The following is a 17222-nucleotide window of genomic DNA, read 5'->3' as shown; positions in this document are numbered from 1 at the left end:
TTTAATCCAAACATATCATAATCTATATGTTTTTTGAATCAGGAACCGACAAGGAATAAGATGAAAGTGTTTTTAAATTGATTTCGAAAATTTAATTTTGATAATAATTTTTATATTTTTAATTTTCAGAGCTTGTTTTTAATCCAAATATAACATATTTATATGTTTTTGGAATCAGAAAATGATGGAGAATAAGATGAACGTAAATTTGGATCGTTTTATAAATTTTTTTTTTTTTACAATTTTCAGATTTTTAATGACCAAAGTCATTAATTAATTTTTAAGCCACCAAGCTGAAATGCAATACCGAAGTCCGGGCTTCGTCGGAGATTACTTGACCAACACTTCAACCAATTTGGTTGAAAAATGAGAGCGTGACAGTGCCGCCTCAACTTTCACGAAAAGCCGGATATGACGTCATCAAAGACATTTATCAAAAAAATGAAAAAAATGTCTGAGGATATCATACCCAGGAACTCTCATGTCAAATTTCATAAAGATCGGTCCAGTAGTTTAGTCTGAATCGCTCTACACACACACACACACACACAGACAGACAGACAGACAGACAGACACACATACACCACGACCCTCGTCTCGATTCCCCCCTCTACGTTAAAACATTTAGTCAAAACTTGACTAAATGTAATGTGGGCGTGATAGTGACGCCACAACTTTCACGAAACCGGATATGACGTCATAATGATATTTATATAAAAAAAATGACAAAGTGGTCTAGGGATATCATACCCAAGAACTCTCATGTGAAGTTTCATTTAGATAGGTTCAGTAGTTGTCTTGGAATCGTTCTACACACACACACACACCAGAACCCTCGTCTCGATTCACCGTCTATGTTAAAACATTTAGTCAAAACTTGACTTTAATTTTACAATCTTATTGGAGTAGTAATTATAACAGTTAGACTATTAGAGGAAAGCTGAGACTTTGATTTTTAATTCTGTAGTTTTGTTTAATTCCAAAGATTCATGAGCTTTTGCAGCAGAAATGTTACCATTGAATCAAATGTTCATGACAAAGAACAGTTTTCATTATAAGAGAAGTAACCCACTTTTCTTAGTATCTTCCAGACCGGATTATGAATTGCTCCCCTTGGCCTTCCACGAGCATGGTTGAATGCAAACTCTACCATGTGCACTGACCAAGTTTGATCTCTACTTGAATAAATGACAAGGTAGCCAATGGTAACTGCTTTCACTCACTCATCCACACAAAATCTTAAATTCGAAGGAAGTACGCTGCCTCAAAAATATTTTCTCATCATGCAAAGAAAGCAAGTCACTTTATTTCAATCAATCAATCAATCAATCAATCAATCAATCAATGAGTCTTATATCGCGCATATTCCGTGGGTACAGTTCTAGGCGCTCTGCAGTGATGCCGTGTGAAATGAAATTTTATACGGCCAGTAGATTGCAGCCATTTCGGCGCATATTTACCTTTCACGGCCTATTATTCCAAGTCACACGGGTATAGGTAGACAATTATTAACTGTGCCTAAGCAATTTTGCCAGGAAAGACCCTTTTGTCAATCGTGGGATCTTTAACGTGCACACCCAATGTAGTGTACACGGGGGGAGGTTCGGACACCGAAGAGAGTCTGCACACAAAGTTGACTCTGTGAAATAAATTTCCGCCGAACCTGGGATCGAACTCACGCTGACAGCGGCCAACTGAATACAAATCCAGCGCGCTACCAACTGAGCTATATCCCCGCCCAAAGGCAAGATTTGGCAAGCTAATACACTGATTACAATAACATCAGGAAAAAATCAAATATCTCACAGAAATTATGAAGCATACATATATATATGTTTGTTTGTTAGTTTTTTGGGCTTTTCTTTTCCTTGATTTTGCTATATGACTATGTTTTGAAAAAAGCGTTTCAAGTGACACGCCAACATCCTGATAAGAGGAGCATGGCAAACCAAGAGCAAATAGAATAAAGAGAGAAACGAAGAAAGTATCATTTTACTTAGATATGTCTATAAAAGCATTAATAGTATCAGATTTCAATATTAAGGTGAACAGCCACATGAATGTGAACTTTCGTTTCAGGTGGTCAAAGCGCGTGACAACTCACAAAGTTTGCACCATTACGTGGTGCACAGGTCAAACTCTCTCTGTAAAACATTCTTAGTAATTAATGTGTAATACACAGGTAGATGACGTTAACATTATCGCCAGTGAAAACCATATTGAAACGGAGCAGGCGTAGCTTACGTTTCAGATGTAACAACACAGAACAATACGTAAGGTCAAAAAAACTAAAGAAGACAAATAATGGACAACTTGTGTGGTGTAAAAGCCTTAATAATGTTCGACTTTACGTGTATTCCCACTGTTGTTTATAATTGTGATTGGCATTTTCGGAAATTATGCCAGTTTTCGCAAACCTATCGGATCGTTCACACTTTTCCCTGATTTTGCCAATTGTTATGCTATATATATATTTTTTTTAATCCTACATACGTGAGAGATACCACTCATGAAATAACAATATTGTTCACCACAGTTTATGTGAATGAAGTCATGTAAAACTAGTCTGGTAAGGACCTGTTTTTTCATTGCGAATGATGCTAAAGTCACCGAGACAAACGTCGTTATGGAAACACTTTTGCGCTTGATGTTTCCTCTTGAAGATATTTTAGAACACACACAAAGTGACATTACTTTGCTTTGACGTCAAAGATTGCAGGAGGCATTGGAAGAGATCGAGGTTCCATTACAAGCGTCTTCAATTTGTACCCGGCGACTCAGGGATATTTGTAACTGAAGGCATGTAAGTAGGACAAACAGAATACTACATGGCTTTGCTGTGTCGTACCAGATTTATCCTCGTTGCTTTTTCAAATATTGAAGAGCTCGCTTTCGCTCGCTATTCACTATTTAATAAAGCAACTCGTGTAAATCTGGTACTGTCAGCCATGTAGTATTCTCTATAGGATTGAATGATTGGGCTAGGATGCTGCTGTAACACGACCTAAACTGCATGACTCCTAATTGTCATCATTAGCATTTAATAAAGAACTATTGATATATCGTTGCGTTACGGCAAGCCTGCATGAAACTCCTTTGCTTCTTGCCCTGTAATTATTTTTAGTTACTCGCATACATGCAATGAAAATAGCTTTGCGCGTGTGATAATTTCCAATCTAAAGCAAACAGAAGTGGGAAGCCAGCTGTTTTCTTTGTGCGTACAAAACCTGAACAAACTAGCGGTAAGCGGTGAGCTGAAATCAGAAGATACAAGCTTAATGTTTATTTTCGATGGGAATGTAGTAATTAAGCATGCATACAAAGCGCTTTTGAGGGTTTACTGTACAATGCACATATATATATGCATTCATGCACAAATATAAAAGCACAAAAGCACATAGACAGCGGAAAACGAAAAAGAAAGAACAAACATTAAAATGTTACATGGCCTATGCTGTAAATATTTCACAGTAGCTGCCTTCTTTAGCTCTTTGCAAATCTCTGTTCAAGTTGGTGTCTCTTTCTGGGCCACCTTTGGGTTGCCTTTACCCTTTCTCTTAGATTTCTTTGATGCAGGAACGATCTCATGCTCACGAAGCTCATCGCACAGCTTGTTGGCAGCGTCTTCAGCAACCGTGTTGGTCTCGTTCAGAGAATTTCTCACCGCATCTGTGGATTAAAGCATACATAGATTCGGTGAAATGGTTTTGTTTAAAATTGATAATTACTCTCGTTGCTTTTTCAAATATTGAAACATGTACATATGGTGACTTTTGTCCGTATGTTTTTTTAAATTTTTTATGTAGGTTGTACATTTAATTGTTCTATTTTGTCTTTGTTCTTTTGAAAAGGGCCTAGTAAGGCACTTAAAAATGTCCAGTTATTATTATTATTATTATTATTATTATTATTATTATTATTATTATTATTATTATTATTATTATTATTATTTAAGTTATTGAGACATCCCAGTGCACTAAGGGATTTATAGAGCAAATCGAGAAAATTCATTATTGAACGAAGCGCATAGCGCTGAGTTCAATAATTATTTTCGAGATTTGCTCTGGGATTGTTTCAATAACGATATTGTCAGTACCGCCAGAGAAAAAAGAAGATTCCAAACGCACACTTTCACGGGGGATAACCGGCTATACAGTGGTAAGCTGGTGAACACTGGTAAACACTCGATTCGGCCTGCATTTTCCCGTTTAACCACAAAGTTGTTGATTTTTGTCTGGATTAAAGGTGAGCTACTGCATCTGCGATGACTAACTTTGTTTCGAAATGCATAATATGTTTAAGAAGGATTTGCGTTTTCCCGTATTTGAATGTTAAAACCAGAAATCGGGGTGACGAACCACCGGAAATGGCTGCTCGGTGGGTTTCAAATGTAGAAATGCGCTTGTTTTTACAAAAACAGCTCGTATTCAGCTTTGGTACGGGAGTCTTAGTGACAAAGGAGTCATACTTGATGCAAAGGAGTGCTATTGTCGGGTTGGAATCATTCGTTAGAGCGTGCATGCGAGAGGCGGTCAAATATGCGAAATGATCGTACACCGGGTTGAAGACCGTCGCGAATGGGGCAGCAGACGCATAATCCGGTTTGATGCAAAATGTATGTAAACTAGACATTCGAACACTCTCTCTCTCACTTCCTCTTTCTCTCTCTCTCTCTCTCTCTCTCTCTCTCTCTCTCTCTCTCTCTCTGTCTCTCTCCCTCCCTCCCTCTCTCCCCCTCCCTCTCTCTTCCTCCCTCTCTCTCTCGCCCCCTCTCTCTCTCTCTCTCTCTCTCTCTCTCTCTCTCTCTCTCTCTCTCTCTCTCTCTCTCTCTCTCTCTCAGCAGTCTCGCTCTGTTCCGTCACTGAATAGTCGTCGGTTGCTAACCCCACCCCCCACCCCCCACCCCCCACCCCAGACTAACCTTCAATACAATGTTGAATAGGAGTGGCTGTCATCTGTTAGCCAGTCAGCCATACCTTGAGGGGGAAAGGAGACACACGGTTAGGAGGTAGTCGTCCTTAGCGGATTATGCCTTTATTCAGGCAACGAAGTCATTCGGCGCTGTGTTTTCTGGGTACAAAAAAACTGTCACAAATTATTCCGGAGAAAAAGTTATTCCCAATAATTCCGCGGAAAAATATGTAAGCATTATTTTTCGGAAAAACTGTTTTGCTGCGGAAAAAACGATGCTTCTGCGGATGATGACATTATTCAAAAATGCTGCAGGTAAACCGATTTTTTCTACATCATTACTGTTTTTCCACAGAAAAACGGAAAAACGGATAATACGCTAAGGACAATGACATCCTAACGGTGTGCCTCCTTTCCCTCTCAAAGTAGTTTTTCCGCAACATAATGTTTGCATGTTTTTCTGCAGCATTATTGGGAATACCCTTTTCTTCCGAATAACCTGTAATAGTTTTTTACCCAGAAAGTAAAGTAGCGTTTGTATCCGCCCCCCCCCCCTCCCCTCCCCCCTCGGGGATATAATAGCTTGCTCAACAGTGGCCCAATCAGAAGCGAGAATAATTTTTTAACCAAATCGAAAACGAAGTGAACTACTGCGTCCGTCTATGCAAATTTGATAATGCTGCTGACAGGTAAGTGTGTTACCAGCGTAATTTTGCAACTTTGAACTTCCGACAACAAAATCATTCGGCGCTCAATGTTTTCTTGGTAATTTTGGACGAGTCCATCAGTTCTTTCAACAAATGAAGAACTCATGTCATAATGAGAAGGACAAAACGCCGCGGAAACAGAGACTACCTATCCTTTTCGGATAATGATTTCATTCAGTTATTCTGCGGAAAACAGAAATACTGCAGAAAAACGTTTTTTTCTGCAGCATTTCTGAATAATGTCATCATCCGCCGAAGCCTCTTTTTTTTTCGCAGGAAAACATTTTAGTGCAGTAAAATTTAAATAAAGAATGCTGAGGTAAAACGGTGCTGTTGTTTTACTTCAGAAAAAACTTCTACCATTTTTTCCACAGCATTTTGTATTAGCTCATTATAATAACATTATTGGATCACGTGAGTTCCCCCTATGTTGAGAGATGGACTCGTCCAAAATTACCAGGAACATATTGAGCGCCGAATGACTTCGTTGCCGAAATAAAGTCATCATCCGCTAAGGACCGTGTGTTTCCTTTCCCCCTCAAGGTATTGTTCTATGCTGGCTGGCTAACGGATAGCCACTCCAATTCAACATTATATTGAAGGTAAGTCGGGGGAGGGGGGTATTTTAGCAACCTACGACTATTCAGTTACGAAACAGAGAGAGACTGCTAAGAGAGAGAGAGAGAGAGAGAGAGAGAGAGAGAGAGAGAGAGAGAGAGAGAGAGAGAGAGAGAGAGAGAGAGAGAGAGACAGAGACAGAGAGAGAAAGAGGAAGTGAGAGAGAGAGAGAGTGTTCGAATGTCTAGTTTAACAGAAAATTATGCATCAAACCGGATTATGCGTCTGCTGCCCCATTCGCGACGGTCTCCAACCCGGTGTACGATTATCTAGCATATTTGACCGCCTCTTGCTTGCACGCTCTAACGGATGATTCCAACTCGACAATAGCACTCCTTTGCATCAAGTATGACTCCTTTGTCACTAAGACTCCCGTACCGAAGCTGAATACGAGCTGTATTTGTAAAAACAAGCGGATTTCTACATTTGAAACCCACCGAGGAGCCATTTCCGTTGCTTCGTCACCACGATTTCTGGTTTTAACATTTAAATACGGGAAAACACAAATCTTTCTTCAACATATTATGCATTTCGAAACAAAGTTAGTCATCACAGATGCATTAGCTCACCTTTAATCCAGACAAAAATCAACAACTTTGTGGTAAAACGGGAAAATGCAGGCCGAATCGAGTGTTTACCAGTGTTCACCAGCTTACCACTGTATAGCCGGTTATCCCCCGTGACTTTGCTACGCGCATTTGAATAGGTATAACTGTGTGGTCAGGTCGTGTACAGTAAGATCTACTTTTGTGTGGGCCGGTGTCTCAAGTGTGTCGTGCTTTCGTCACACGCATTTTAATTTCTGTTGGTAAATTCCAGTGTAGTGTTAAAGCTGAACAGTGATGATCTTTCAGAGAGACCTCATTTGAACTCTGAGAAAGGACTCTGCTCTTCATTATTTGCGATTCGAAACCTTCAGTCGAGCGTCGATGGATTGACTGTGCGGAGTGACTCCCCTTGAATTGACTACCCCACGAAGGACTCGACTGTTCGCACATTTTCAAAATAAATGTGGCATATATCTCGTGTTGTATCTTCACTCATCGGGGAGTCTGATACTAAATATGAACGGTAAGAATGCTCTGAACCCTACACGTATTATATCCCCATCGTTTTTTCGTTCACATTTGCCCAACATGTTAATTTGCTGAGCGGGGTTTATGTCGTCTGCTACTGCTAGGCTAGAACAATCGAACCACTGCAGTCTGCACTGTCACTGAGTCTGCACGAATAAGGCAGGCTGGTAATAAGTCTTATAATTATATGGTAAGAACGTTCTGAACCCTACACGTTTTCGATTACGATTGTTCTTGCCTTGAAATAATAATTCGGAAACCATTCATTTACTGAACTGATGCAGTCGTATTTCAGTGTAGTCTGCTAGAGTCGATCGAATCAGTCTTCCAAATGCTGTGTACGTTATCGGAATAACACTTGTGTTTTCTGTTAGCCGCTGGGAATTGTATACTAACTCATCATTTGGAAATGTGGATGATAAGCTACATGCCACTAACACGGCATATTATGAGAAGAATCTATGCAAGTCGGCGAAAATGAGATGAAACACAGCGGCTTCTAGTTTTAGATCACTGGCACTGGCACAGGCACATGCAATCTGTCAGAAAAAAACCCACTTCTGCTTTAATTGAGAAGCAGGGAATTTATGGTCATTTGGTATTGTGGAGAATATAAGCTACATGTCATTAATTAATTCTGAGGATGAGAGTACAGTCTCGCTTTGGCAAAGGGCGTAAGAATACGCTCTGTGGAAAAGTTAGCGCACTCCAAGAGTGCGCTAACAGATTTAAGCGCATCGCCATTAGCCAATCAACTGGTTCACATCAGTCATGTGACACCAGTACTTACTGACAATTATTATTATTATTATTTAAGTTATTGAGACATCCCAGTGCACTAAGGGATTTATAGAGCAAATCGAGAAAATTCATTATTGAACGAAGCGCATAGCGCTGAGTTCAATAATTATTTTCGAGATTTGCTCTGGGATTGTTTCAATAACGATATTGTCAGTACCGCCATAGAAAAAAGAAGATTCCAAACGCACATTTTGCTACGCGCATTTGAATAGGCATAGCTGTGTGGTCAGGTCGTGTACAGTAAGATCTACTTTTGTGTGGGTTGTCTCAAGTGTGTCGTGCTTTCGTCACACGCATTTTAATTTCTGTTGGTAAATTCCAGTGTAGCGTTAAGCTGAACAGTGATGATCTTTCAGAGAGACCTCATTTGAACTCGGAGAAAGAACTGTGCTCTTCGTTATTTGCGATTTGAAACCTCCAGTCGAGCTTCGACGGATTGACTGTGCGGAGTGACTCCCCTTGAATTGACTCGAAGTCGAAGGACTCGACGGTTAGCACATTTTCAAAATAAATGTGGCATATTTCTCGTGTTGTATCTTCACTCATCGGGGAGTCTGATACTAAATATGAACGGTAAGAATGCTCTGAACCCTACACGTATTATATCCCCATCGTTTTTTTCGTTCACATTTGCCCAACATGTTAATTTGCTGAGCGGGGTTTATGTCGTCTGCTACTGCTAGGCTAGGGCAATGGAACCACTGCAGTCTGCACTGAGTCTGCACGCATGAGGCAGGCTGTTAATAAGTCTTATATATGGTAGGAACGTTCTGAACCCTACACGTTTTTGATTACGATTGTTCTTGCCTTGAAATAATAATTCGGAAACCATTCATTTACTGAACTGATGCAGTCGTATTTCAGAGTAGTCTGCTACGAATGACAGAGTCGATCGAGTCAGTCTTCCAAACTGGTCTAGCTGGTACGTTATCGGAATAACACTTGTGTTTTCTGTTAGCCGCTGGGAATTGTATACTAACTCATCATTTGGTCATGTGGATGATAAGCTACATGCCACTAACACGGCATATGAGAAGAATCTATGCAAGTCGGCGAAAATTAGATGAAACACAGCGGCTTCTATTTTTAGATCAGTGGCACTGTGGCACAGGCACATGCAATCTGTCAGAAAAAAAACCCACTTCTGCTTTAATTGAGAAGCAAGGAATTTATGGTCATTTGGTATTGTGGAGAATATAAGCTACATGTCATTCATTAATTCTGAGGATGAGAGCACAGTCTCGCTTAGGCAAAGGGCGGAAGAATACGCTCTGTGGAAAAGTTAGCGAGTGCGCTAACAGTTTTAGCGCATCGCCATTAGCCAATCAACTGCTTCACATCAGTCATGTGACACCAGTACTTACTGACAATTTAAGTTATTGAGACATCCCAGTGCACTAAGGGATTTATAGAGCAAATCGAGAAAATTCATTATTGAACGAAGCGCAGTTCAATAATTATTTTCGAGATTTGCTCTATAAATCCCTTAGTGCACTGGGATTGTTTCAATAACGATATGTCAGTACCGCCAGAGAAAAAAGAAGATTCAAAACGCACATTTTGCAACGCGCATTTGGATAGGCGTAACTGTGTGGTCAGGTTTGTGTCACTGGATCTACTTTTGTGTGGGCTGTCTCAAGTGTGTCGTGCTTTCGTCACACGCAAACTCTTGTTTTAATTTCTGTTGGTAAATTCCAGTGTAGCGTTAAGCTAAAAAGTGATGATCTTTCATAGAGACCTCATTTAAACTCGGAGAAAGGACTGTGCTCTTGGTTTCGAAACCTTCATCGAGCTTCGACAGATTGACTGTGCAGAGTTTTGCCCCTTGCCACGGTCGACGGAAAGGCACATTTTCAAAATAAATGTGGCATGTTTCTCGTGTGGTATCTTCACTCATCGGGAAGTCTGGTACTAAATATGAACGGTAAGAATGCTCTGAACCCTACACGTACTATATCCCCATCGTTTTATCGTTCACATTTGCCCAACATGTTAATTTGCTGAGCGGGATTTATGTCGTCTGCTACTGCACTGAGTCTCATTTCAAAAACAAAAATTGCTCGTCACGTTGCACTGAGTCTGCACGCATGAGGCAGGCTGGTAATAAGTCTTATATATGGTAAGAACGTTCTTAACCCTACACGTTTTCGATTCCGATTGTTCTTGCCTTGAAATAATAATTCGGAAAACATTCATTTACTGAACAGATGCAGTCGTATTTCAGTGTAGTCTGCTACGTGCTGATCTAGCTGCTACCGTCTCTGCTCAGTGCTACGTTATCGGAATAACACTTGTGTTTTCTGTTAGCTGCTGGGAATTGTATATACTAACTCATCATTTGGTCATGGCATGGCATAATTATGAGAGGAATCTTCGCAAGTCGAAACTGAAAAAATAGACACAGCGGGTTCTATTTTTAGATCAGTGGCAACTGCGGCACAGGCACACGCAATCAGTCAGAAAAAAACCCATCTTCTGCTTTAATTGAAAAGCAGGAAATGTATGGTCTTAATCATTGGTATTGTGGAGAATATAAGCTACATGTCATTAATTAATTCTGAGGATGAGAGTACACTCTCGCTTAAGCAAAGGGCGGAAGAATACGCTCAGTGGAAAAGTTAGCGCACTCCAAGAGTGCGCTAACAGTTTTAGCGCATCGCCATTAGCCAATCAACTGGTTTACATCAGTCATGTGACACCAGTACTTACTGACAATTATTATTATTAATTCTGAAGCTTTTTCCAAATAACAACTGTTTGAAAGTGGTAGTTTGTGCATGTCTGTTTGTTGTGAGTATCAGTCTGTTGTATGTGTTTGTTTGCGTGTTTTGACTGCGCACTGCGGTGCACTGTTAAACAATTTTGAGTCTTTGTATTATTATGCATGCATGTATGCATGTGTTCTTTGATGAGTATTTTCCTTTTTATTTGAGACAAATGATATCAATTGTTTATTTCGTGTTGTGTTTTGATTGAACTTGTAAAGCGCTTCGAACTGAGGAGAAGCGCTATATAAATGTTCCATTATTATTATCATTATTATGATAAAGGACATCTGTGCAAATTTAGTGAATCACATGGCTATTTGACAAATCAGGACTGATTCTAGGTGACCCGCTTTAATGTTATAGCAGTCAGGTCGGGACCCATTCTTTTTGTTTATTACGCTAAAAAATGAACAAGCCAAACTTAAATTTTAATAACAATTATCAGCGTGACATATTTGTAAGAAATGATCCCTTTCGTGTTCTCCAAAAACACACTTTATCTTCTTAAAATACCGAAAAGCTAGTTGTGTCGATGTGTTCTTCACAGAACGGTAAGGCACCATCCATCCTCTGAGCCACAGGCACTCGACACGATGTGGGCGGGGTTTGTGTGCTGAATGTCACGTGGTTAGGGTGATGGAAGCTCTATATCTCCTACTCATTGACGAGCCGCACCAGCGGGTCGTCTTTGGCGACGGGTAAGTAGCGTGCAGGAGAAGAAATTTTTGTTCATGGGCGAACACGTGACAGGAAGTCGCCGTTTGTAGTCTGTGGTGAAATACCTCACAATGTGCTCAAACAAATCACAGGCACAGGAAATGAACAAGAAGAAGTGTGTCACAAGAATTTGAATTCTAACAAAATCACTGAGCAACACAGGAAGTTGTGGAATACGTCACCCTATGGGAGGGATGACGGCAAAATTGTTGAACAAAAACATCATAGGTCGATTTGTGCAGGGACAACCGCAACAAACTCAAACCGAGCCATTCATGCATTGCTGTATTTGAGTGACTTATATACCGACATTTTTATTTCTTTTTTTCAGCACAGGTGTAGGAAAAATCATGAACCAAAATGTTATTTATTTTCTAATTTAACATTTTTTTACAAATGTGACCATGGTCTTTTAAACAAACAATGACATTAAACATTGTTATGTTAAAAAAAAGAAAAAAGAAAAAAGCTTTTGTGCACAAATCAGAAAATACATTGTACATTTTACCTACAGGCCAAACCGTGAGTGTCGTGGCAAAGCCAGACCGAGGAAATTGCACTGGTTTTTATTTTTAGATCAGTCGCAAGTTGTCAAGAACAGGCGCTTGTATTTGGATGTGTCCACTGATAGTAGGTTTGGTTGTGATCAATCAGAATGATGTGGGAATAAAAATGTATGACAGTTTGGTATGATGACATGTAATTCACATATGCTGAAATGTAATATTATACATGATATAATATTATTAAGGCTGTTGCCATGACCATGAACCCCATGGGACTGGGTGGCCGAGTGGTAACGCACTTGCGCTCGGAATCGAGAGGTTGCGTGTTCGACCCTGGGTCAGGCCGCTATTTTCTCCCCCCTTTCCTAACCTAGATGGTGGGTTCAAGTGCTAGTCTTTCGGATGAGACGAAAAACCGAGGTCCCTTCGTGTACACTATATTGGGGTGTGCACGTTAAAGATCCCACGATTGACAAAAGGGTCTTTCCTGGCAAAATTGTATAGGCATAGATAAAAATGTCCATCAAATACCCGTGTGACTTGGAATAAAGGCCGCGAAAGGTGAATGCTCGCCTAACAGGCTTGAGGTTTGCTGGTCGATGTGAATGCGTTATATATTGTGTGTAAAAAATGTTTGTTTGTCTGTCTGTCTGTAAAAAAATTCCATTTCACACGGCAGAAATTAATATGTAAAGCTATATAAGCTCACCATGATAATAATAAGAAGAAAGGTTTAATGTTATGTAAAATCAAAATACCAAAATCAAGCACCTATCTGATCTACGGCGCGGGAGTGTGTGTGTCTCTGCTCTCTCTCATCTCACTCTTGGCACACAGGTCAAAGCAGAGGTTAACTTGAGTGCACGTGTAGGAGGGGGGTGATTTCTTGAATTAGCTGAGGGCGGTGTCGTTGTTTGCCGTTGTCATGAGAACAGTTACTTTTGTTTTGTTTCGTTTTTACCTCCAAATTTTTGCATTTTCACAACAGGCTTTTCTGTTTCATCTCTCATACATGGTGTCAATTGGAGAGAAAAACCGGAACAAAACAGAAGTAACTTATCTCGTGAGAACGGTAGTGCACTAGGTTTGGGAAAAACACGACAGTACCTTATCTCTTTCAACCCGTATGGGGCCCTTCAACATGTGACAGACTGACAAATGCACCGAACCCATTTAGTAGCCTTCTTCCTTTCTGTTAAGCCAATAGGTCTTATTCATGATTGAGCTCTTATTCATTATTGCATTACTTTCACAACAATCTTCTTCCTTGATATTGCGATAGTTGTTTTATCCTAAATACGTGAGAGAGACACCCGTGAGATAATAATCGTTCAAATCACACGTGTGTATATCATGTAAATGAGGTCATGTCAAGCAAGTCTGGCAGGGACCTGTTTTTCCACTGCTTATGATGCCAAAGTCACCGAGACAAACGTCATTATAGAAACACAAATTGCGCTCGCTAATTACCCTCGATGAATCTTTAGAACTAACACGTCACGCCACACTTTCAGAGTGACGTTTCTTTGCTTTGACGTAATAGATTGCACGAGGCTTTAGAAGAGATCGAGGTTCTAAAACAAGCGTCTTCAATTTAGCTGCCTCGAATGCAGGACATTTTCAGTAAAATACACGTAAGTACAGTATGTAGGATAAACAGAATACTACATGGCTTGCTGTTCCGTACCAGATTTACACTCGTTGCTTTTTCAAATAGTGAACAGCTCGCTTTCGCTCGCAGTTCAATATTTAAAAAAACAACTCGTGTAAATCTGGTACGACACAGCAAGCCATGTAGTATTCTCTATATCTCCCATTTATGTACAAACGCCGAAAAGACAATTTAACAGGACACATCAACACTATTATTTTGTTTACCTGTACCAACAGGTGTAGAACTCCCTGTTTCTTTGATATTGTCAATGTTTCGGCTCGTGTTGATCCTGGGATCAACTGAATTTCTTGTAGTACTTATAGTAGCGGTCATGAGAGCACGTCATCTAAACCCACATGCCCCGCCTACCTCGTGTCAAGCACTTGTGCTCTGAGCATGCCATGCCCGACCATCTCACTTGAAATTTCAAGGTCAATGTTTAACAAAATGCATGTTATAAACGTATCTTCTCATATTCAAGAAAGGGAAGAAATCATTTATCAAGGACGGTTCTAAGACATTACTGTAAAGCTTTTTTTTTCTCTTTTGTTTTTACAAGGATAGAGGTTTAAGGCTACGACTTTTCTTACAACCTTTCCTTACATCTAAATAATTGAAACAATTCTAATGAGAGAGAGAGAGAGAGAGAGAGAGAGAGAGAGAGAGAGAGAGAGAGAGAGAGAGAGAGAGAGAGAGAGAGAGAGAGAGAGAGAGAGAGACACACCCACACATAGACAGAAAGTCCGGACGAGCAAAAGAAAGAAAGAAAGACAGAACTAAAAGAGAAAGAAAAAATTGAAAAAAGAAAGAACAAACAAACAACTGACAACCCCAAAACAGAACATGGTTTGTGTCTCAACCACAAAGATATTTCTTACCTATGTTTGTAAAATTCTCAGCTTCCACAAGAACTTTCCTAACGTCAGACTCCGAGAATTCATTGTCCAAAAGCCACCGTACCAACCCTGGCAGAAAACAGTTAAATGTTAGTGTATTTTCCGTAGCAATCCAACATAGCTCATTCCAAAACAAGGTTAATATTTATCCTATTTACATGCATTACTTACATATGTCCAAAAGTAATTATGCTAGCGCTACCTATACTTAATATGCGTATGTATGTATCGGTATCGTGTATAATTAAATGTGCTTACGTATGTCCGTTCTGTGCACTCGGAGGATCTCCAGCTGCCCAATGGTGATGGAAGAACCCAGTCTGTTGATGGCGTCGGCGGGGAGATGAAGCAGGAGCCACTCGTTCATCAGTTCTTCGTGTCTCAGTCTGAGAACGGTCTTTGGCACTAGTCCCATGGCGTACAGGCTTCTGGTTAGAGCTGTGGCAGCAGGGGAGAAGCGATCTTCATTCAATCGTTGATATCATGTAATATTGCTATTTCATATGTTACGTGGATTTCCATTGGTCAATTGGGCAAAACTGAGCTTAGTGCAAAAGTGATATCGACGACATTTCCGTCGATATCAGTTTTGATATCGACGACCTCTTTATTGCTTCCCCACTTCAAAAACAAAAACACCTAGATTTAAAAACAAACAAATATATATGAAAATGTAATGATCCCAGAATTTAGTTGAGCAAGTGACTAAAGACCTTTTGAAAGAAAAGACATTTTGAAATACTGAAAAGTACAAGAAAAGAGTGAACAAAAAGAAATAATAATCAGAGGGAGGGATATGGAACAGCCAAAACTGAGACAAATACTTTTGTAATTTCTTTACAGTAAATACAAAATGTCCAGAGAATTAGCAATATATCTAACATTGACTGACTGTGTGATGATATCTTCTGCTATTGGTCTGTTTCGACAGTGATATCAAAATCGAGACCGTGTCTCAACAGACCATAGCAGAAGATATCATCACACAGTCCGTCAATATTGGGTAGTGTACTGTCAATGTCTCTCTCTTTTTCTTCGTCTTTCTTCCTAGTCAATTCCTTCCAATTTCTCATAGTATGCAAAGTAGTTGGATTCTGTTTACTATCTCTATCCCCCCCCCCCTTTCTCTCCACTCTCTCTGCTTTATCTCTTTCTTGTTCTTTGTAAACAATTCTTTTTTTCTAGTCAGCCCCTCCCAGCCCCTCCCAGCCAATTTCTTGTTCGAAGAAGTTGGACTGAGCTCTCTCTCTCTCTCTCTCTCTCTCTCTCTCTCTCTCTCTCTCTCTCTCTCTCTCTCTCTCTCTCTCTCTCTCTCTCTCTCTCTCTCTCTCTCTCTCTCTCTTGTTTAGAACAGATGACATATATTATATGCTAAATATAACTACCAATTAGAATGATTACAAAGAGCGCGAAAGCAAGGTCACGTGATTAGTTCGCCATATTTGCGTTGTACCAGACTCTTGTATTCCGGATGCCAGTACGTATTGCGTAGTGTCGTCTCATCTTGAACACGCGGCCAGTACAACTGTCCTTGACACGGAACGATTCAAGGGGGGCAATCTCAAGTCATCTGAAAGAGGGAAATCCAAACGCAATCCGCCTTGTTCGATTTTATGGGCTTGGACGATAGAGAAAAATAAGAAAAGCAAAAGCTGGAGTCCAGTCTGGACGAAACTGCTATCAAGAACGCAGAATTGATTTTTTCAGATTTTTGTTTAGCCGTAAGCGCCATATTTATCGGAGCAGGAAACTCTTGTGAGAGTGAGGCCCCTTTGTTGGTTTCACTGCGGTGAACAGCAGTTATGAGAAATTCGAAATGAGAAATGGCGCTTACGGCTAAAATAAAAACTCAGAAAAAATCAATTCTGCGTTCTTGATAGCAGTTTCGTCCAGACTGGACTCCAGCTTTTGCTTTTCTTATTTCTCTCTATCGTCCAAGCCCATAAAATCGAACAAGGCGGATTGCGTTTGGATTTCCCTCTTTCAGATGACTTGAGATTGCCCCCCCTTTAATCGTTCCGTGTCAAGGCCAGTTGTACTGGCCGCGTGTTCAAGATGAGTGTCGTCTGTGTAAGAGTGAACACATATACATGGTGTCAGAAGTGGGATTGATCTAAGATGAACTTTCCCCCTGAGAACTTCGGCATCAGAGCAGAGAGTGGACTGAGTGGATTACCAGTTTCCGGCGCCGGTTTTGCCATGCTTCAAAACTTCACAAAGAAGACGGGTTGACTAAAACGGACGAAACCAAATATTAATTTCGGCGTAGGGCTGTAATGAACACTGCCAGAAACGGTGTAACGAGTCACACCCCAGGAAAAGTCGACATATCGAAAATCGGGTAATCTTGAACGTTAGTGTGTTAGGCTCATAGCTCAGAACTCAGTGGCATTCTTTACTTATTTTTGATACAAGTCCCTGTAAACAAGCCTGAGAACATTTATCGTGAAATCAATTGACGGATTGAGCTCTAAACTTAAGCATAATTTATTAATTTGGTTGTTTGATCGACGAAAATTACGCCAAAAAGCAAAGATCTTCATCAACGAGGATCTAACGAAATCCCGC

General features: G+C 40.2%; 1 protein-coding gene across 2 annotated transcripts in view; it reads right to left on the bottom strand.

Annotated features, from left to right (window-relative positions):
- Positions 1-1317: 1317 nt before the first annotated feature.
- Positions 1318-17222, bottom strand: part of LOC138946061 (uncharacterized) — a 39060-nt gene continuing 23155 nt past the window's right edge. For both annotated transcript variants that reach the window (XM_070317586.1, XM_070317582.1), the window contains 3 exons: positions 14913-15092; positions 14637-14723; positions 1318-3669 (listed from right to left, as the gene is read on the bottom strand). In XM_070317586.1, coding sequence (XP_070173687.1) covers positions 3506-3669; positions 14637-14723; positions 14913-15069 — 408 coding nt within the window. In that variant the 5' untranslated portion in view covers positions 15070-15092 and the 3' untranslated portion in view covers positions 1318-3505. The remainder of the gene's footprint in view (positions 3670-14636; positions 14724-14912; positions 15093-17222) is intronic.

This window comes from Littorina saxatilis, linkage group LG1 (genome assembly GCF_037325665.1).
Source record: "Littorina saxatilis isolate snail1 linkage group LG1, US_GU_Lsax_2.0, whole genome shotgun sequence".
NCBI lineage: Eukaryota > Metazoa > Mollusca > Gastropoda > Littorinimorpha > Littorinidae > Littorina > Littorina saxatilis.
This window is presented reverse-complemented; position numbering and strand designations above follow the sequence as displayed.